The 21,739-nt window shown below is 36.7% G+C and overlaps 1 protein-coding gene and 1 long non-coding RNA gene across 6 annotated transcripts in view; one reads left to right on the forward strand and one right to left on the reverse strand.

Annotated features, from left to right (window-relative positions):
- The window catches only part of LOC106073385 (KICSTOR complex protein SZT2-like), a 118,027-nt gene that overhangs the window by 80,226 nt on the left and 16,062 nt on the right, over positions 1-21,739 (forward strand). For 4 of the 5 annotated variants that reach the window (XM_056028410.1, XM_056028411.1, XM_056028412.1 and 1 more), the window contains exons 50-60: positions 884-1,102; positions 2,094-2,233; positions 2,945-3,167; positions 3,841-4,037; positions 4,704-4,854; positions 5,065-5,204; positions 5,595-5,765; positions 6,811-7,084; positions 17,341-17,736; positions 19,490-19,572; positions 20,095-20,325. In XM_056028410.1, the coding sequence (XP_055884385.1) occupies positions 884-1,102; positions 2,094-2,233; positions 2,945-3,167; positions 3,841-4,037; positions 4,704-4,854; positions 5,065-5,204; positions 5,595-5,765; positions 6,811-7,084; positions 17,341-17,736; positions 19,490-19,572; positions 20,095-20,325 (2,225 nt within the window). The remainder of the gene's footprint in view (positions 1-883; positions 1,103-2,093; positions 2,234-2,944; positions 3,168-3,840; positions 4,038-4,703; positions 4,855-5,064; positions 5,205-5,594; positions 5,766-6,810; positions 7,085-17,340; positions 17,737-19,489; positions 19,573-20,094; positions 20,326-21,739) is intronic. The other variant, XM_056028415.1, reaches the window with a different exon arrangement.
- Positions 14,331-14,939, reverse strand: LOC129926161 (uncharacterized). Its single transcript, XR_008777820.1, has 3 exons — positions 14,872-14,939; positions 14,759-14,834; positions 14,331-14,645 (listed from the first exon to the last, which is right to left on the reverse strand). It is a non-coding gene; the product is annotated as an uncharacterized LOC129926161 (long non-coding RNA).

Genomic DNA, 21,739 nt, shown 5'->3' on the forward strand with positions numbered 1-21,739 from the left:
AAGAAGAATTCAAGCCTTTGAGAGTAAATGCTTCAGAAAACTGCTGGGTATAAGACAGAAGGTAAAGAAGAAATTAGCTTGTACTTTTACAGGTCAACTGGTTGACACTATGGAGGAACTCCTCAGTACTGTAAAGAGATGAAAGCTTTGGTCCTATTGTAAGACATCACTCACTATCAAAAGTCAGCCTTCAAGGTGCTGTGGAGGGAATGTAAAAAAAGAGTTTTCCAAAGAACAGCTGGCCTTACAATGTGAAACAATGGACTCTCTTTTCAATATTCTGCTAACAGCTGCTGACCGCCAAAACTTTTTTCTTTTTTGTCACATAAAAGATATCAATATAATTCTGGAGAATTTCGACCATATTGGCTCAAGAAAGTCAAAGAATCATGTTAGAGGAGAGGTTTCAAAAATTTTAAGTCAGTATTGTTGCTGATGCTGCTCGCTAAAAGGGTATACATTTTAATAGTTCCTTATTATAAGATGAAACAACACCTTGTATGTAAAAATTTTAATTTTTAAAACATTGGTAATAGTGTTAATTTACTTGGTTAATATTCAAATATGGATTGATAACTACAATGAAAAATACAACTTTATTTTTGGGTCCTTGATAACTCGCTTTGCCCCCACTCCATTTTTCAGGACTTGCTGTCCCCCTTTTCAGGTCACACAGTTTGAAAAACGCTGTTCTAAATTCTTCTGTCATTGACTTCACTAAATCACTAAAACATCACAGAAAGTAATTTCATTGATATTTGAGTAAGAAAATAAACTAAACAATAACTAAGGAATTCATTCTTAATGCACATCTACTCAAAACTATAATGGGTCATCACAATGAGTTTGATATTGTCTTTTTGCTGTTTGTTCTAATCTCCAGGTCCCACAGCACTTATTAGTTTTAATATATGGGAATGTGGTAACTGTGACTTGACATTCTTCAGTGACAAACTCATCTTAGCACTCCGTCACTCACTATGCGACATCGTCATGGAATACTTCATGCTGACCACACCTATCTGCTCTGTGCCAAGGAACCTGACGGAAAGTTTTGCTCCCCCTGTCTCATCTCTGCCAGCATCGCCAACTAAACTACCAGGTAGTTTATAGAAGTAGTGTCTTGTTTCAGTACCAGTCTGATGTTTTAGCACTAATGTACTATTTCTGTCTTAGTGTGTTATTTCAGTGCTAGTGTGTTGAATATCAGTGTGAGTGTGCTGTTTCAGTGCAATTATGTTGCTCCAATGCTAGTGTTTTATTTCAGTTATTTCAACAAGCTAGTCATGTCACTATGTCATTAGTGTTTAGATGAGTTAAAATTGTATTTAAAAAAAAATATTTTGAAAGGCTGTATGATACAACAATGGACTGAACATAAACCTGATGGCTCAACATAAGAACATAAATATTATTATTACTAAAGATCCAGACTTGTCAAGTTGTTGATTAGAAAACAATAGACAAAACATCCAATGGGAATTAGGGATAGACAATAATGTTTCTACAACTATAACCTGCCACAATGCATACAAAAGGAAAGATCCACAACTAGGTTTAGATACTGACATTGATCAGAGAATACAGACAACTCTACAACACTGGAGCTGGAGAAGAGAAAATGAGACTTCTTAGTGAACAGAAAGAAAAATGAGAAGCAAACTACAAGCTGTGCATTGTCACACTCTCAAAACATCAGGAACAAAGTCCAAAAATGCAGCTGAGATTGTCTTTCACTGTTGGAATGCTACAACTGTCCAAATATGTCCCTCTAGGTACTGTTGCTATGATGCAATTACTTTTGTAGACAGATTTTATGAAAGAGTAACTGGTAACTAAAAGTATCATAAAGTTAAATTAAGGAAAAGTGGAATAAACACAAGTTTACCATGTAGTGATTCTAAAGTTTATTCTTAAGTGATCAGGAATATTTGGATCTGTTCTCCTAGTACACACATCAATGTCAATGCTCATTGACTACATTCCACATTTAATGACGTTTTATTACACTTCATACTTTTAAAATGTCTATAGATTGTACACACTATAAGACTTTTAACAATGCTCAAATGATTTGTGTTTTTTATGTCTAGCTGAAACTACTGAGAGAAAACATAACCCACTGACCCGGAAGTTCTCAGTTGACCCACCCAGAAGCTCAACACTCACTTTCTCTCTATTCTCATCTTTTAGTGAACTACGCAACACCAACTCTGAAGACAAAGTTGGCAAGGTAAATTGTATACACCATTTTATGGCCTCTTAAAAAAGTTAAATCACATAATAGAGTTTATCCTGATTCCTTTATCTGGAAATTTTCCAGCATATTCTTACACATTCCTAGATACAAGTATTTTATGAAATATTTTGCATCTGAAAATTCAGTTGGTTTTTTTTTTCAATAAGGAAAATTTATATCAATAAAGTTTAGCTTTCATAAACATTTAGAGTGATGTAAGTATAGAATAAAGATAAGCCAACATTTATCAAAACTATGCTCTATAAAGTTTCCCACCAAGTGCTCTAAATCAATCTAAATTGTGATGTCTGAAATGTTTTATTGACACTCAATATTTTGTCTTCCTTCTGCTTTCTACTAGAGACTAAAATCGGACAATGCTTCATAGAATAAAAATTAAGCTATTAGAATGAGAACAGTTTTTTTTTCAATTAGCTAAACATTACTTTTTAAAAATCACTCAATGAAATAATTATGTCAAAATTAGGCAATATTATTTTCGTTAATATCAAAGCCAGTTTTCTGAAGAAAATGTTGAAATGTTTTAAAAAAATGGTCAAGTCTATGAGAACTAAATTTAAATAACAAGGATATGAGTTGACAACTACAAAACCCAGCCATTACAACCAGAATACATTTATGATTTAAAGCCAAAAAACAACTTTGCTCACTTTCATAATAAGTACTTCTGTTTTTGATGTCTAGTGTTTAGATTTTAACTCATCACCTCAGTCTGCTGGCTACATGTCACAACCTAGAACACCTGGTGGGTTGTCAACACAACCCCTCCGGCCTAAAGATGCCAGTTTGTCTGATGCACAGATTCAGCAGCAGACTATAGCTAAGTATGAGAATGGAGAGAAAGGACACCTTCACCCAGTCTTCTGCTCCCTTGCTAAACATTGGATGGACTTTTGTTGTAGCATTGGTACATTTGTTCTTGTGTTTATCCAGATTTTGTAAAGTAGATATTGTAGAAGTAATCAATTCTTTGGCTCCCTTTCAAAAATTAATTAAAATGAAACTAAAATGGAAGATTTTAGTACAAGTATTTGTTTTACAGTGTTGATTCTGGATTGTATATATTTTCAGTTGCCATGATAAATTTTAGCCAATTCTTGATTTTTGCTTAAACACAACACACTCCAAATAAACCACTGAAAAAATATCTGCAATCTGAAATATGACCACTTTAATTGATCAAATCTAACAAACAAAAGATATGTTTGAACCAAAATATTGAATTTACATAAAATCGATTGGTTTAGCCAATCTCGAAGCGCTAGTCTTGTGGACCATAGACTCTATTATTTGCTAAAGATTAATTTGTTTTTTACTAGTCTATTAAGTCCACTAAGCCTACACATCATTTTGGGCCGTCATACTTTGATAGACATTGGCCACTTAATAGTTGTAGCTTTGGATTGGCCACTCAATAGTTGTAACTTGATAGACTGACCACTCATAGTTGTATTTCAAAAGCTACTGCTTGTGGCATTTAAAAATATAATTAGACTTTATCTTTAAAGGTAAGGTTATGAAATAGTTACACCAGGAAAAATAATGTCACCTTAAGTGCAACTGTCTGTTTTGTTTCTCAGGTGTACCCTCTGTGTACAGCACCAGGCTCAAGTTTCAGTCCAAGTTCAATGTGGAGTTTGTTTTGAAGGAGTTCCAGCAGTCAGTTATGTCCATTACCAGTGACACCATGCTGAGGATCTTCAAAGTCATTCAGACCAGCTCACCATTGCAGCCACCTTATGGTGTCATGTTCACACCATGCAAGACTACACTCAAAGTAAGATACTGCAGTGATCTAAATATAAAATCTCATGGCTTAGAACCTTTAATCACATTGTAAGATACTGCATTCATCATCAATTTTATTGAAGCCAATGATTTTTAATATGCTTTCAAGTTTATGTTTCACCTTCACCTCACTAGTCTGGTGAATTAATGGGGCACCACACAAGATCTGTTGACCATCTTTCTTCATTCCTCTCTGATTTCTGTCATTCTTTAATGTTGTCTTCCCATGTTATCTTTATCTTACTCTTCTTCTTTTTCCCGGTACTATTCCCTGAAGAAAGGTCTTTGCAATCCCTGAAGACTTTGTGATATGGTCATAGAGTTCAAGCTTTGCATTTAGGTTAGAGCTAGTTTTGTGGTTCTAGCTTTTCCCTGGTTACCAAGTAACTTACCTGTTCAAAATGTCAATGGTTTCTGAACTAGAAATAATATCTAACACTCCAGTTTGACTTTCAAGTGATAAATACTACAACCCTAACAATACTTTACCATGATGGATCTGAAAATTCTTTAGAGCTTTGTCTTACTGAATCCTTAATATGCAGTCAGAATTTCCCATGGTACACTTTAATCACTTACATACAAAGGATCTGCTAACAATATGTTTTGTTGAATTTATTTATTAAAGATAAATGGTAAAAATGTTTATGTTTAGGAGGCTCAGATGAATCGTGTCCTAGAAACTATGGCTGCAGGTGGAGGTCAGATCACATTGCTGGCTATTGGACGCAGTGCAGAGCAGTGGCAGAGCATGGTGCTAGAGCATCAGGACTTGGTCCCTAATATATCTCCTTCAGCTGTCAAAGGTGTTTAGCAGTTTTGTTTTTCTCATAACTCTTTCAACCCTACCTTATCTTTATATCTGTATATGTGATGTACTTTTTATAGTGTCTTTGTTTTTCTACTAAAGCATATTAAAAACTGCTGCTATTGAAACTAAAACTTTTAAATCATTCATTTTAAATCCATTAAACTTTGTCAACAAAATGTCAGTTTTTTTAGTTATATCCTGGCAGGTTACAAGACAAGCCAGAGGTTTGTACCACAGGTTCCAGATAGTGATAATAGGGGATCTGAACAGACAAGCTTACGATTGGCAGAGAGAGACTTTGTTCCTAGGCAGAAATTGCTTCTTGTCGTCTGTGAAGAGAAGCAGGTAAATATTTTTATGGTTTTTATACTTGGTGTTCAGTTCAAATCTTGTTGGAAAATAGAAATTGAAATTAAAGAGATTATTGTGACTATGGGCTGAGATTTGATTTGGTGGAAGTTGTTCTGCCAGTTCCATAATAATACACAATTTGTGTGGCTATACTGCTACTGCACTTCCCACGTGTCAAAAATGTTGGTTGGTTGGTTGGCCATGGGACCATCATAACTTCAAAGTTTTGTTTTACAATCCAAATAATGGATCAGTTGCCAAACACTTATTAACTTTTCAAGTGGCTGTTAAGCCGACCAGTTGTAAGTGAGAAATATCTTAATAGCTTTTTATTAGAAGTGAATTTACAATGAAAGATGTTAAACTGCTGATTTCTTGTCCTAGCTTACATTGTACCTGTACAATTGGCACAGTGACCTTATATCTGTTGTTGAGAAGATCATTTCTCGTATCATCCAGTGGAACAATGCCAGAGCCCACCTCCTGGACAGTGTCCTGGCTCAGAAGATGGGCTTGTTCCATCACTTACAGTTCTCTGACCTACATTACACTCCAGTAAGTATCTCTGTGGTAAAAATGTCATTAACTTTTAAGTAAATAGATTTTTTAGCATGGCATGGTGGCAGTAAAGTGATGTGGGGGCTCAAGTGTTAAAGCAAAGTACTTGGGTTTAATTCCAGTAGAAGGTAGTGTTTTAGGACATTTCAAAACTTACAATGTCTTATGGATACTTGTTATTGTAGAAAGTTAATGTGCTTGGATGTGTTTCCTGAAACTCTTGAAGTTGCTTTAAGTGCTTCAAGTTTTATCTAAACTTTTTTTTACACCAGTTGCCTTAAGTGCTTCAAGTTTTATCTAAACTTTTTTTTACACCAGTTGCCTTAAGTGCTTCAAGTTTTATCTAAACTTTTTTTTACACCAGTTGCCTTAAGTGCTTCAAGTTTTATCTAAACTTTTTTTTACACCAGTTGCCTTAAGTGCTTCAAGTTTTATCTAAACTTTTTTTTTACACCAGTTGCCTTAAGTGCTTCAAGTTTTATCTAAACTTTTTTTTTACACCAGTTGCCTTAAGTGCTTCAAGTTTTATCTAAACTTTTTTTTACACCAGTTGCCTTAAGTACTTCAAGTTTTAACTAAACTTTCAACCATTTGCTTTAAGCACTTCAAGTTTTATCTAAACTTTACATCAGTTACCTAAAGCACATCTAGTTCTTGAAATAAACTTTACATCGTTAGCCTTAAGTATTTTCGGGTTTTGAACTAAAACTTAACACAATTTGCCTAAAGTTGTCAGAATAAACTTAACATCATTAGCCTCAAGTACTGTTAGTTCTTGAAATATGTTTTACATCACTTGCTTTAAGTAATGCTAGTTTTTGAAGTAAATTTTATATTAATCATAAGTATGCATATCACTAGTTGAATGATCATTTTTCAAACAAAACTTATCACAATATTTAGAATATTAATAAGTAAAAGGATAATTACATAAATTTCTTTAGTAAATTGTTTCATATTTTTTTTTCAAAATGTGTTTAAATGTATAATTTAAAGGTTAAATTGTATCTAAACCTCTACATTTTAACTTTGTTCAACACAGACACAGAATCCTTACACCCAAACATCTGCTGAAGTTGACAGCCTCATCCGCTACCATGCCCCACCTCGTGAATCGAGAAGAAACAGTAGCATATCCAATAAAGAAAAAGACAGGATCATGCCCAGGTCAACAAAACGGATGATCCCATTTGACCAGACCTACAAAAACATGCGTCCTCCAAAAATAATGGGCCGGCTGATGTGCACCTACATGTCTGACCCCATTAGTCGCCATGGCCTTCAAGCTCAGGATATTAGAATTCAGTCACGGCAGGGTAAGGGCTCAATCTCTTAAACTATTGCATGAAGTGTTGTGCTAACTTTATTGGAGCTTCCTAGAGTGATCTCCCTTTGTTCTGTTAACTCCAGTTTGAAAGTAATGTTTAACAATTGTAAAAAAAAAAAAATAATTTTGTAAACTTTACATCAAATTCCATTTTAATCTAATTTAATAAAAATACTTGTTGAAACACGGAAAATATAATTAATTATTAAAAAAAAAAAAATTTCAATATTATTAAAAGTAAAATGTTTAACTTTAATACACTATTAAATTAAAGTTGATCTAAACAATAGTTTGAACATTGTCAGGGAGATTTGGTTTTGTCTTTATTGCCATATCCATTATTTAACTATTGCATGTTTATAGTTAGACTATTTTACTATATATAGTCATATAATATATTTTAATGTTTGACTCTACACTGCTTTAAAACATCCCCCAGTACACATGTTTGGATTAAGTGTTTCATGCTTCATTGTCCAAGCTAAAATTGGTGTGACCTAAACCCTCCCTTCATTTGGCTTAGTTCTGAATTTAAATAGTTTTTTTTTTTTCCCCACCAACCAGAAAACATACAATGAAAAACATTAATAAGATCCTTTGCTTTGTAAATGTAAGATACTACGAGTAAATAAAAGTACTGGAGATATAAGGTTAATCTTGATGAAATTTTAGTAGCAGTTATCAGGGCCCCATTGGAGGAATAGTCCTTACTGGGAGGAATAGTCCTTCCAGCTCATTGTCATTAGGACTTCATCTCAGTAATTAAAAAATGAGGTTACTGTAGCAGTTACACTTCCCAATCTATGGCAAACATAGGTTTTTGTTAACTTGGACTCAGCGATACTGCTTGTCATATGCATGGTGGAAATTTTCATGACCTCTAGGTCACTTCTATAGTGGATCAATAGGAGGCTTGGGCCTTAAGGTCACTTCTATAGTAGATTGTTAAGAGGCTTGTGCCTTTAGGTCATTTCTACAGTAGATTGTTAAGAGGCTTGAGCCTTTAGGTCAATTCTATAGTGGATTGTTAAGAGGCTTTGGCCTTTAGGTCAATTCTATAGTGGATTGTTAAGAGGCTTGGGCCTTAAGGTCACTTCTATAGTGAATTGTTAAGAGGCTTGAGCCTTTAGGTCAATTCTATAGTGGATTGTTAAGAGGCTTGAGCCTTTAGGTCACTTCTATAGTGGATTGTTAAGAGGCTTGAGCCTTTAGGTCAATTCTATAGTGGATTGTTAAGAGGCTTGGGCCTTAAGGTCACTTCTATAGTGAATTGTTAAGAGGCTTGAGCCTTTAGGTCAATTCTATAGTGGATTGTTAAGAGGCTTGAGCCTTTAGGTCAATTCTATAGTGGATTGTTAAGAGGCTTGGGCCTTAAATTCACTTCTAAAGTGGATTGTTAAGAGGCTTGGGCCTTTAGGTCACTTCTATAGTAGAATGTTAAAATGCTTGGGCCTTTAGGTCACTTCTATAGTGGATTGTTAAGAGGCTTGAGCCTCTGGCTCACTTCTTTAGTGGATTGTTAAGAGGCTTGAGCCTCTCGGTCACTTCTTTAGTGGATTGTTAAGAGGCTTGAGCCTCTGGGTCACTTCTTTAATGGATTGTTAAGAGGCCTGAGCTTCTGGGTCACTTCTTTAATGGATTGTTAAGAGGCCTGAGCCTCTTGGTCACTTCTTTAGTGGATTGTTAAGAGGCTTGAGCCTTTAGGTCAATTTTATATTGGTTTGTTAAGAGGCTTGAGCCTTTAGGTCACTTCTATAGTGGATTGTTAAGAGGCTTGAGCCTTTAGGTCACTTCTATAGTGGATTGTTAAGAGGCTTGAGCCTTTAGGTCAATTCTATAGTGGATTGTTAAGAGGCTTTGGCCTTTAGGTCAATTCTATAGTGGATTGTTAAGAGGCTTGGGCCTTAAGGTCACTTCTATAGTGAATTGTTAAGAGGCTTGAGCCTTTAGGTCAATTCTATAGTGGATTGTTAAGAGGCTTGGGCCTTTAGGTCACTTCTATAGTGGATGGTTAAGAGGCTTGAGCCTTTAGGTCAATTCTATAGTGGATTGTTAAGAGGCTTGAGCCTTTAGGTCAATTCTATAGTGGATTGTTAAGAGGCTTGAGCCTTTAGGTCAATTCTATAGTGGATTGTTAAGAGGCTTGGGCCTTAAGGTCACTTCTATAGTGGATTGTTAAGAGGCTTGAGCCTTTAGGTCAATTCTATAGTGCATTGTTAAGAGGCTTGGGCCTTAAATTCACTTCTAAAGTGGATTGTTAAGAGGCTTGGGCCTTTAGGTCACTTCTATAGTAGAATGTTAAAATGCTTGGGCCTTTAGGTCACTTCTATAGTGGATTGTTAAGAGGCTTGAGCCTCTGGGTCACTTCTTTAGTGGATTGTTAAGAGGCTTGAGCCTCTCGGTCACTTCTTTAGTGGATTGTTAAGAGGCTTGAGCCTCTGGGTCACTTCTTTAATGGATTGTTAAGAGGCCTGAGCCTCTTGGTCACTTCTTTAGTGGATTGTTAAGAGGCTTGAGCCTTTCAGTCACTTATTTAGTGGATTGTTAAGAGGCTTGAGCCTCTCGGTCACTTCTTTAGTGGGTTGTTAAGAGGCTTGAGCCTCTCGGTCACTTATTTAGTGGGTTGTTAAGAGGCTTGAGCCTCTCGGTCACTTCTTTAGTGGGTTGTTAATAGGTTTTCATTAACTTCCAATGGAATTTACAGATGCTTCCTCAAGGCAGATTATGATGTTCCTGTGTGTGTGTGTGTCATTTTGTATGGTAATAAGAAATGTCAACTTGACCTCCTTGCTTTACTGACTGACGCATGCTACATAATAAAACGTGTTTTTCTCTTTAAGTTGTTGATCAGAGCATGTTTAGGGTTGAGGGTTCTATGTGTTATTGATAGATAAAATTGTCCAGGAATCTCTCTTATTGGTTTATTTTATTACTTTTATTATTCCTAATTACTTTGAATTTCGATTTGACAAGAGATTTGTAATGTTTTCTTGAAGGATCTCAAACTCAGGACGCTTCTTCTAATATTTAATTCTCTAACTGTAATTATAAATCTCGTTTTCTATGGACTCAAAGATGAACACAACCTCGTTTACACGTGTACACCAAAGAGCGACAAAATCTCTTTCACACCAGCGAGTTAGTTCCAACCCGCTAGGGTTTCGACGAGTTTCTCATAGTGTCCTATCTTCCCATTCGGACCACTGGAGGTTCCAGTTCAGCCTTGTGTTCACGTTTGGGTTAGGGAAAATTGGGGGCAAGTTGGGTTGCAGGTTGAAGATTCAGGGCACATTTGTATGTGCTCATTGCCTCACTGTAACGCGATTTATTAAAGGCATGTGTTGAAGTTTCCTCTAGTATGTTTTTTACACGGGGCTGCAGAGATGGTCGTGTGCCGCTGGTAAAGGTTTGAATCTCTCATCATCAAGAACATTCAAGTTCGAGTCTGTCAAGTCTAAGTCTGAAGACTTTTGGAAACGTTCAATCCCGCTTAATCTTTTGGCGAGTGTTTTTAAAATATTTGATCTCTATATTCAACACTTTATATAAGTAAACATGTTTAGAATGCAGCCGTTTTATGCTTTCTTTACAGTTCTATGCTCTCTTTACAGTTCTATGCTCTCTTTACAGTTCTATGCTCTCTTTAAAGTTCTATTCTCTCTTTACAGTTCTATGCTCTCTTTACAATTCTATGCTCTCTTTACTTTTTTTTTGTGTCAAATGTATCGAAGCAGAGGCGGCCTTAGAAGTAACTGGGGCCTTTTGCAAGTGTCATAAGCGGGGCCTTTTGCAACTGTCATAAGCGGGGTCTTTTGTCACAAACGGGGCCTTTTGCAACTGTCATAAGCGGGGCCTTATGTATGAGTCATAAGCAGGGTCTTGTGTAAATGTCGTAAGTGTGGCCTTGTGCAAGTGTCATAAGCGGGGCCTTGTGTGTCATAAGCGGGGACGTGTCATAAGCGTACGTAGTTGGCCTCTCCACAACAAACGCACGACGCTGGCCCACTGCTGACTCTATTTACAATCCCATCATTAACTCCCTGTAGAGAAGTAAGAACGACAAATTAAAAGGACTAATCTAATACACTATTGCAGTGAAACAACTGCATAATACAGTAATGCCTTAGATACTCACCTTAAACAAACGTACACAGACAATGCTCAAAGATAATAATAGAACAACTCCATCAGCTATATGCAATGCAACAAAGAAGGTGCGTACAAAAAGTGTGCACCTAACAAGAATTGGTGCTAGAATAATATAACCTACGCACTGACACGTGACCTTGTGTCTCTTAAGCGAGGCCTTGTGCAAGTGTCGTAAGCTGGGCCTTGTGCAAGTGTCATAAGCTGGGCCTTGTGCAAGTGTCATAAGCTGGGCCTTGTGCAAGTTTCATAAGCTGGGCCTTGTGCAAGTATCATAAGCGTGGCCTTGTGTCATAAGCGTGGCCTTGTGTCATAAGCGTGGCCTTGTGCAAGTGTCATAAGCGTGGCCTTGTGCAAGTGTCATAAGCGTGGCCTTGTGTCTCTTAAGCGAGGCCTTGTGCAAGTGTCGTAAGCTGGGCCTTGTGCAAGTGTCATAAGCGTGGCCTTGTGCAAGGGTCATAAGCGTGGCCTTGTGCAAGTGTCATAAGCGTGGCCTTGTGCAAGTGTCATAAGCTGGGCCTTGTGCAAGTATCATAAGCGTGGCCTTGTGTCATAAGCGTGGCCTTGTGTCATAAGCGTGGCCTTGTGCAAGTGTCATAAGCGTGGCCTTGTGCAAGTGTCATAAGCGTGGCCTTGTGCAAGTGTCATAAGCGTGGCCTTGTGCAAGTGTCATAAGCGTGGCCTTGTGCAAGTGTCATAAGCGTGGCCTTGTGCAAGTGTCATAAGCGTGGCCTTGTGCAAGTGTCATAAGCGTGGCCTTGTGCAAGTGTCATAAGCTGGGCCTTGTGCAAGTGTCATAAGCTGGGCCTTGTGCAAGTGTCATAAGCTGGGCCTTGTGCAAGTGTCATAAGCGTGGCCTTGTGTCATAAGCGTGGCCTTGTGCAAGTGTCATAAGCGTGGCCTTGTGCAAGTGTCATAAGCGTGGCCTTGTGCAAGTGTCATAAGCGTGGCCTTGTGCAAGTGTCATAAGTTGGGCCTTGTGCAAGTGTCATAAGCGTGGCCTTGTGCAAGTGTCATAAGCGTGGCCTTGTGCAAGTGTCATAAGCGTGGCCTTGTGCAAGTGTCATAAGCGTGGCCTTGTGCAAGTGTCATAAACCGAGCCTTGTATGAACTTCTTCCAGTGATTGGTAATTGCAGACAACGCACAAAGGCTGCCGATGAGTGACACTTTCACTGTAATAAAATCCCTATTGCCAATAGTTTTCACTTTATTGGCGGCTCTTTCGATGCTGTTTTGGTGTCATGGAAAACTTCGAGCCGCTGCTTTGTGTTTTTTCCTATTAGTCCATGGCAGTAACACGTGACAAATTCACACAGATTGGAAACACGCGACATCGTGCGAGTGTAATGCTACGTATTCCTGTCATTACTTTTGAACAGATTCATGGGTTTGTTTCTTTGTCAAATGTTTGACAGGTTTCGGATATTCCTTCAGAGTTAAGATCGTTTACTTCTTAGTTCAAAACTCCCGCAGTACGACGGGGGATGGGAGCGGGCAGGGTTTGAACCCGGGACCATCGATAAATCCAAACGACAGTCCAGCGCGCAAACCACACGACCAGGCAGCCATCCTATGTGTGCCTTACAACACCCACCTCTCCATGATCTCACTGGGTGCCTTACATTCAGCCTTTTTTTGTTGTTGTTGTTTTCAACTTGAGCAGTTTGTCAGCGTGTGGCGGGGCGGTGCTTGAAGGAAGTTTTTCTTAAAATGACTTTCTTGTGACACGTTCATCAATGTGAAGCCTTTCTTGACCACAGCTCTGACTAGTCTAGTAAGAGTCGGTGTGAGGAGGTCAACCTATATCAGAAACCTGGGTCAGTGTCCCGTGTCAACACTGTAGCCTACTGGTCACCATGGATACTAAGCTCAGTCACTGTGCACACACAATAACGCTAGGACACAGTCTGTTGGTGTTGGACTTTCTCCTTACCTAGTCCATGGACAAAGGAAACAAACATTCTTTTAGTGTCTGGATAGAACTCGCTCTAATCAAAGAAACAAAATGCAACGTCATTGAATTGACCGTCCTGTGATGTAGTAGATCTGAAACTGTGTGTCTGTGATTGAAGAAAGTGTCCTTTCTATCACTGGGACTTTTCTTGTCAAGCTTCATTTCTTGAGAGCTAGATCTATGGCAGTAGTATGAGTAAGTTAGGTTACATTACTATTTGTTAACAGTTACTTCTTGTTAGTTTCATTTCATTTTGACTAGCTCTACCAAATCCGTGAGCCATGAGTCTCATCTTCAAATGTATGCCACACTTGGGATTCAAAGGATTTCACTAGGACTTCCCCCTCTTATGTATACAAGAAAGAAGAGGTGGTTGGTCAGTGTTCTGTCCACTGGAGACTGTTGTGAACATTTGTGATAGGGCAGCTAAATTCTAAATCTTCATACACTTATGTTTTTCATACTTAGTATGCATCTGATTTGCATAATGGTATGCACCTACCTATAAACAAATAATAATTAAAAGTTTAAATCCACACGTCTATGCACCTTAGATGTGAGTTGGTGTGTTCTGTAGTTTGTATGAAAGACCTGGGCTCTGCAGTTAAGTTTGTGAGTATGAAAGACCTGGGCTCTGCATTTAAGTTAGTGAGTATGAAAGACCTGGGCTCTGCATTTAAGTTTGTGAGTATGAAAGACCTGGGCTCTGCATTTAAGTTTGTGAGTATGAAAGACCTGGGCTCTGCAGTTAAGTTTGTGAGTATGAAAGACCTGGGCTCTGCATTTAAGTTTGTTAGTATGAATGACCTGTTGAGCTGCATTTAAGTTAGTGAGTATGAATGACCTGTATGGGCTGCATTTAAGTTAGTGAGTAGGAATGACCTGTATGGGCTGCATTTAAGTTAGTGAGTATGAATGACCTGTTGAGCTGCATTTAAGTTAGTGAGTATGAATGACATGTATGGGCTGCATTTAAGTTAGTGAGTATGAATGACATGTATGGGCTGCATTTAAGTTAGTGAGTATGAATGACATGTATGGGCTGCATTTAAGTTAGTGAGTATGAATGACATGTATGGGCTGCATTTAAGTTAGTGAGTATGAATGACCTGTTGAGTTGCATTTAAGTTAGTGAGTATGAATGACATGTATGGGCTGCATGTAAGTTAGTGAGTATGAATGACATGTATGGGCTGCATTTAAGTTAGTGAGTATGAATGACATGTATGGGCTGCATGTAAGTTAGTGAGTATGAATGACATGTATGGGCTGCATGTAAGTTAGTGAGTATGAATGACATGTATGGGCTGCATTTAAGTTAGTGAGTATGAATGACATGTATGGGCTGCATGTAAGTTAGTGAGTATGAATGACATGTATGGGCTGCATGTAAGTTAGTGAGTATGAATGACCTGTTGAGCTGCATTTAAGTTAGTGAGTATGAATGACCTGTTGAGCTGCTTGTAAGTTAGTGAGCATGAATGACCTGTATGGGCTGCATTTAAATTAGTGAGTATGAATGACATGTATGGGCTGCATGTAAGTTAGTGAGTATGAATGACCTGTATGGGCTGCATTTAAGTTAGTGAGTAGGAATGACCTGTATGGGCTGCATTTAAGTTAGTGAGTATGAATGACCTGTTGAGCTGCATTTAAGTTAGTGAGTATAAATGACATGTATGGGCTGCATTTAAGTTAGTGAGTATGAATGACATGTATGGGCTGCATTTAAGTTAGTGAGTATGAATGACCTGTTGAGTTGCATTTAAGTTAGTGAGTATGAATGACATGTATGGGCTGCATGTAAGTTAGTGAGTATGAATGACATGTATGGGCTGCATTTAAGTTAGTGAGTATGAATGACATGTATGGGCTGCATGTAAGTTAGTGAGTATGAATGACATGTATGGGCTGCATGTAAGTTAGTGAGTATGAATGACATGTATGGGCTGCATTTAAGTTAGTGAGTATGAATGACATGTATGGGCTGCATGTAAGTTAGTGAGTATGAATGACATGTATGGGCTGCATGTAAGTTAGTGAGTATGAATGACCTGTTGAGCTGCATTTAAGTTAGTGAGCATGAATGACCTGTATTGGCTGCATTTAAATTAGTGAGTATGAATGACATGTATGGGCTGCATGTAAGTTAGTGAGTATGAATGACATGTATGGGCTGCATGTAAGTTTTTTATATTTTTTCTTAGTATTGAGTCAGCTTGAGGGTAAAGGGCAGGCCAAGATTGCATCATTCTTTTATGTCTGAATCAGCTTATTTTGATTTTACTTTCTTCCATGAATTGTTACCTAAAGATCCACATTCTGCCTAGGTGTTAACCTAGATATATCATATCTTTAGTTGATATCAATTGTTTGTCTATATCCTGTATCTTTATAACATATAAATATTGAGTATTGAATGAAAATAGTTTTTAAAATGGTTTCAGTGTGATTTTCTCAAGGTAGGCTTCAGGCTTTTTAGCATTTGTACTTTTTCCACTTGATCTAGTTGTCAGTAGTAAAAGAAATTTATTTATGGTAGTTTGTGTACATTGCATTCCTCAGACAAATCTCTTGGTAGTTTATGTTGTGTAGCCTGGCTCAGCCATACCTCTTTGTAGTTTGTTATGTTGTGTAGCCTGGCTCAGCCATACCTCTTTGTAGTTTGTTATGTTGTGTAGCCTGGCTCAGCCATACCTCTTTGTAGTTTATGTTGTGTAGCCTGGCTCAGCCATACCTCTTTGTAGTTTATGTTGTGTAGACTGGCTCAGCCATACCTCTTTGTAGTTTATGTTGTGTAGCCTGGCTCAGCCATACCTCTATGTAGTTTATGTTGTGTAGCCTGGCTCAGCCATACCTCTTTGTAGTTTGTTATGTTGTGTAGCCTGGCTCAGCCATACCTCTTTGTAGTTTGTTATGTTGTGTAGCCTGGCTCAGCCATACCTCTTTGTAGTTTGTTATGTTGTGTAGCCTGGCTCAGCCATACCTCTTTGTAGTTTGTTATGTTGTGTAGCCTGGCTCAGCCATACCTCTTCCTAGTTTGTTATGTTGTGTAGCCTGGCTCAGCCATACCTCTTTGTGGTTTATGTTGTGTAGCCTGGCTCAGCCATACCTCTTTGTAGTTTATGTTGTGTAGCCTGGCTCAGCCATACCTCTTTATAGTTTGTTATGTTGTGTAGCCTGGCTCAGCCATACCTCTTTGTAGTTTATGTTGTGTAGCCTGGCTCAGCCATACCTCTTTGTAGTTTATGTTGTGTAGCCTGGCTCAGCCATACCTCTTTGTAGTTTGTTATGTTGTGTAGCCTGGCTCAGCCATACCTCTTTGTAGTTTATGTTGTGTAGCCTGGCTCAGCCATACCTCTTTGTAGTTTGTTATGTTGTGTAGCCTGGCTCAGCCATACCTCTTGGTAGTTTGTTATGTTGTGTAGCCTGGCTCAGCCATACTTCTTTGTAGTTTATTATGTTGTATATTTAGCCTGACTCAGACAAACCTCTTGGTAGTTTATTATGTTGTATATTTAGCCTGGCTCAGCAGAACCTCTTGGATATTTATGTTGTGGATTTAGCCTGACTCAGACAAACCTCTTGGTAGTTTATTATGTTGTATATTTAGCCTGGCTCAGCAGAACCTCTTGGATATTTATGTTGTGGATTTAGCCTGACTCAGACAAACCTCTTGGTAGTTTATTATGTTGTATATTTAGCCTGACTCAGACAAACCTCTTGGTAGTTTATTATGTTGTATATTTAGCCTGACTCAGACAAACCTCTTGGTAGATTATTATGTTGTATATTTAGCCTGACTCAGACAAACCTCTTGGATGTTTATGTTGTGGATTTAGCCTGGCTCAGCAGAACCTCTTGGTATTATTAAAAAAATGTTAATAATAATGGAAAACACATTTGTCATTTGTTTTTTGGATAAAAAAAAAACAATTGAATAATTATAGGGAGTTAACTAGAAATGAAAATGGGACAAAGAAGAATACTTTAAAAAAGAAAAACTGGCTTGGTCAATGAAAGTGAATCATTTCACTGGTATAGGATGTAGAATAGAATACACATTCTATTTTTGATTTTCATTTGGAAAATCTAATTTAAACAAGTCATATGTGATTGAATCTAACTTACATATGCTTATTAGATAAACAGCTGCTGCACCAGCCCATACAGGGTCAACAATCTTTAGGGTCAACACACATGACATCCCAATCACAGCAGTCAGTGGCCCAGCCATTACTAGGATCACATCCACCCCTGCAGGCTCAGCAGTCAGTGGGGTCACACCCACCTCTACAAGCCCAGCCATCATTGGGATCACACCCACCCCTACAGGCCCAGCAGTCCCTTGGGTCACATCCACCCCTACAGAGCCAGCAGTCCCTTGGGTCACACATGCCCCTACAGGGACAGCATACTACTGGACCAGCACTTCCACGGAAAGAGCTGTGTGAAGATAAGGTGCCAGTCACAAGTATAAATGACCCTGTGTTCCAGCACGGCCTGCATCTGCATGAGGCCCAGAAGTCTATAAGGGAAGGTGAGATAGAAATAACTTTAGAGCTGGGTTTTTTTTTTTGGCTTGTTTTTTTTTTCAAAGCTTGGAGGAAAATCACATTAGAGCAACATAGTTAAGCTACCACAAGAATTGTGGGATTTCATCTGGACGTTGTAGATCTACTAGAATCTGAACAAAGGGACAATAGGATCACCTTTTTTTATTTAGGAAAGGCATTCACTTTCTCAAGTCAAATATAGTTATCCATGAGATCTTTGTGTAGAGTTGTGTCAGGTTTGTTTAAAAATTAAATACAAAATACATTTTTAAAAATTGAATCATTCTTGCCAAGGTGGTCATTTTGGTTGATTGGCCATGATGACTTTTTGTTCCTGTTGTTTTCGGTATGATGTAATCATTAGCCTAAAATGTCAATGTGTTGTCTCAAAATTCAGTGCTCTAATGTGGTTGTTTGTGAGTGCTGCTTTAACTGACTTGTATATAAATAATCTGAGAAAAAATAAGCTACATTTTTTAAATAGATTTTAGAGATTTTTTAAAATAGTTTTTTTTTTTAGTTTTTCTTTCCTCTACTTCCATCCCATTGGCACTTGAGCCCATAGAGGGCTTCAACACATCCTCCATTGAGATCTCTCTTCAGCTTTTCATCTCTATTCCTGACCTTTCAGTTTCTGTAGATCTGCCTCTACCCAATTCATTGTAGTTATGGTCTGCCTTTGGGCCACCTACCTTTTGGTTTTTGCCAGTATACTATTTTTGTTCCTCTGTTCTCTGAAATTCTTGTCCAGGTGACCTGCCTAACAAAGTCAGTTCCCATCTTGTGACTATAGTTCTTGCCCTCCATCTTGGACTCCTTCTATTTTGTCCAATCTCAAACATTTTTCTTCTATTTTAACTAACACATTTTTTTTTTTTTTTTTTTTTTTTTATATTGTATTTTTATTTGTTTCTTTTTAGATCCATTTAATTAGTTAAAGAAAAATTTTATTCTGATCTTTTTTTTTTTAAACCCTATCCCTCCCCCCTAGCTTAATGGCTTAAGTAGAGATCAATTGTTTTATTTAGTGCTGGTGCATACAATTAGTTAGTACATATATTTATCTACCTGTGTGTTACTAGCATAATTATCCATTACAAATTGAAACATTTTACTAAATGGAATATATGAACTTACATATTTTTTTTAGTTAGAAACATTTGTTCTGGTAAAGTACAAACACACAATTTTGATCATAATTAATAATGGGTTTTATCTCTCAATATTTGAGGAAAAAAAATTAAAAAGTTGAATCATTTTTTATTTATCTTATTATAGGATCTTAGCTTTGTGTTGAATCATTTTTAAATGTCTAGCCGCAATATTCTTGTTTTTAAACAAACTTTAGCATGTGTGTGAGTGTGTGTGTTAAAAGTTTCATGTTTCAGATTTTCACATTATTTAGATTTACTTGAATAACATAATCTTCATAATCTTTAAGCTTATTACATTTTACAACTTGTAAGCTTTCTTTTATTTTGATTTTCAGTTTTTATTTTATAATCTAATGAGCATATGTCAAATATTTTCTTATGATTTAAAGACTGTATTTATACTATTAAATAATAATAATGACAGGATATAGTAATGTTAAAAAGTCACTTGATTTTTATTATGCAAAAGAAATTTGTTGCTTTGATTGATACTGACTGATGCTATAAAAATAAATCTAATTAATATGTACATTGAGTCTACTGGATTGTTAGCAATGATTATTTGATTCTTTTTGACAAATAGATGAAGAAAGAAACAAACTTTACCAGCTCTATTTAGGATGGCTACAATGCAGTGGCAAGAACAAAGCCAATCCTCCTATTATGGTAAGACACTTGGTGGGGGGATGGAATAAGTCCATATAAAGATGTCTTTTTATTTTTAGTCATAATGGATCATTTTTATGGCCCATTTAGCTTAAATAGTTACCAGCCCTTGCATTCTTTTTGAAGTCCAACAAAACTTAGATACCAGCCCTTGTTATATGTCCAACAAAACTTAGTTACCAGGCCTTGTTGCATGTCCAACAAAACTTAAATAGTTATCAGCCCTTGTTGTATGTCCAACAGAACTTAGTTACCAGCCTTTGTATGTCCAACAAAACTTAAATGGGAACTGTTCTCTGCTATGTTTTTAAAATTGTAATTAAAATGATCATTTAGAAAACTAGCAGCCACATTGACATCAATTGAAAGAGGTTATAGTCAGTACAAGAATATTTAGATAACATAAGTTTAAAGAATTCAGACATTTTGTTTTTCAATATTTTAATGAATCTATATAATTCTAGTTAATAAGCTGAAAATTGTAAATCCTTTTTTTTATATTAAATTGTGTCCCTACTATAGGAGGATTATCTGGCCCAGCTAAAGCGAGCGTCCCGACTGTTTCACTACTGTGTCACTCCTTTGGTTTTTTCACCCTCTTGGCGGCAAAAAGTTATCCAAAAGACAACTGGGATGGGAGAAAAATGTAAAGCAGAAGGAACAGGCTGTCTCAGTGGGCTTGCCTCAACCAACATTTCTGCACAAGTGTCCTCTGCCACCACTCCAGCCACTCCAGACAAAGTACAAAAGACTGTAAGTCTGAGACAATTTGAATGAAGAATATCTCAATTTTTGTTTTTATCAATGTGTGGATACATGTTACTATTTCTCTGTATTTAGTACATTTGGTTTTATCAACAACAAAAGCATACCAACAACACTCACTCTTTTGTTTGTTTGTTACATCTGTTCAACAACATTCCTTGTTTCTATTCAAAATAATCAGACCTCATATTCCTACTATATTCCTTGTTTCTATTCTAAATAATCAGACCCCATATTCCTACTATATTCCTTTTTTCTATTCTAAATAATCAGACCCTAATTCCTTCTATATTCCTTGTTTCTATTCTAAATAATCAGACCTCATATTCCTACTAAATTCCTTGTTTCTATTCTAAATAAAAAGACCCCATATTCGTACTATATTCCTTGTTTCTATTCTAAATAATAAGACCCTATATTCCTACTATATTCCTTGTTTCTATTCTAAATAATCAGACCCCATATTCCTACTATATTCCTTGTTTCTATTCTAAATAATCAGACCCCATATTCCTACTATATTCCTTGTTTCTATTCTAAATAATCAGACCCCATATTCCTACTATATTCCTTGTTTCTATTCTAAATAATCAGGCCCCATATTCCTACTATATTCCTTGTTTCTATTCTAAATAATCAGGCCCCATATTCCTACTATATTCCTTGTTTCTATTCTAAATAATCAGGCCCCATATTCCTACTATATTCCTTGTTTCTATTCTAAATAATCAGGCCCCATATTCCTACTATATTCCTTGTTTCTATTCTAAATAATCAGACCCCATATTCGTACTATAATCCTTGTTTCTATTCTAAATAATCAGACCCCATATTCCTACTATATTCCTTGTATTTATTCTAAATAATCAGACCTCATATTCCTACTATATTCCTTGTTTCTATTCTAAATAATCAGACCTCATATTCCTACTATATACCTTGTTTCTATTCTAAATCAGGCCCCATATTCCTACTATATTCCTTCAAAGTAAGCAAAACTATTCTGTTAAATTTGTTCTAGTAGGCTTAGGCCTTGAGTGTTTTAATCTATTTAAAGGAAATTCCTGTCCAAAAATCAAACTTTAAAACCAATCAGTTTAGAAACAAGTTTCCAATGGTGCTATTTAAATTTGATTTTTAAAATGTATTTAAAGTTTTGTACAAATAATTGATCTCAAGAAAAGCATATTTCTAAAAAGTTCTAAAAAATTTAGATATTGTCACCTCCTGTTGCTGACACCTATGTCTCTTTCATGTCTAAGCACTAAAGAAAGTCCTCAGAAAATGTTATAATTAGTTTATGAAAATAAAAAAAAAATACTAAAAACAAAACAGTTTATTTAATTATTTTAATTAAAAGCTGACAATGTTAAAGATAAATGTATGAACTCTTTAATAATAA

This window comes from Biomphalaria glabrata, chromosome 5 (assembly GCF_947242115.1).
Source record: "Biomphalaria glabrata chromosome 5, xgBioGlab47.1, whole genome shotgun sequence".
In the NCBI taxonomy this organism is placed as follows: domain Eukaryota; kingdom Metazoa; phylum Mollusca; class Gastropoda; family Planorbidae; genus Biomphalaria; species Biomphalaria glabrata.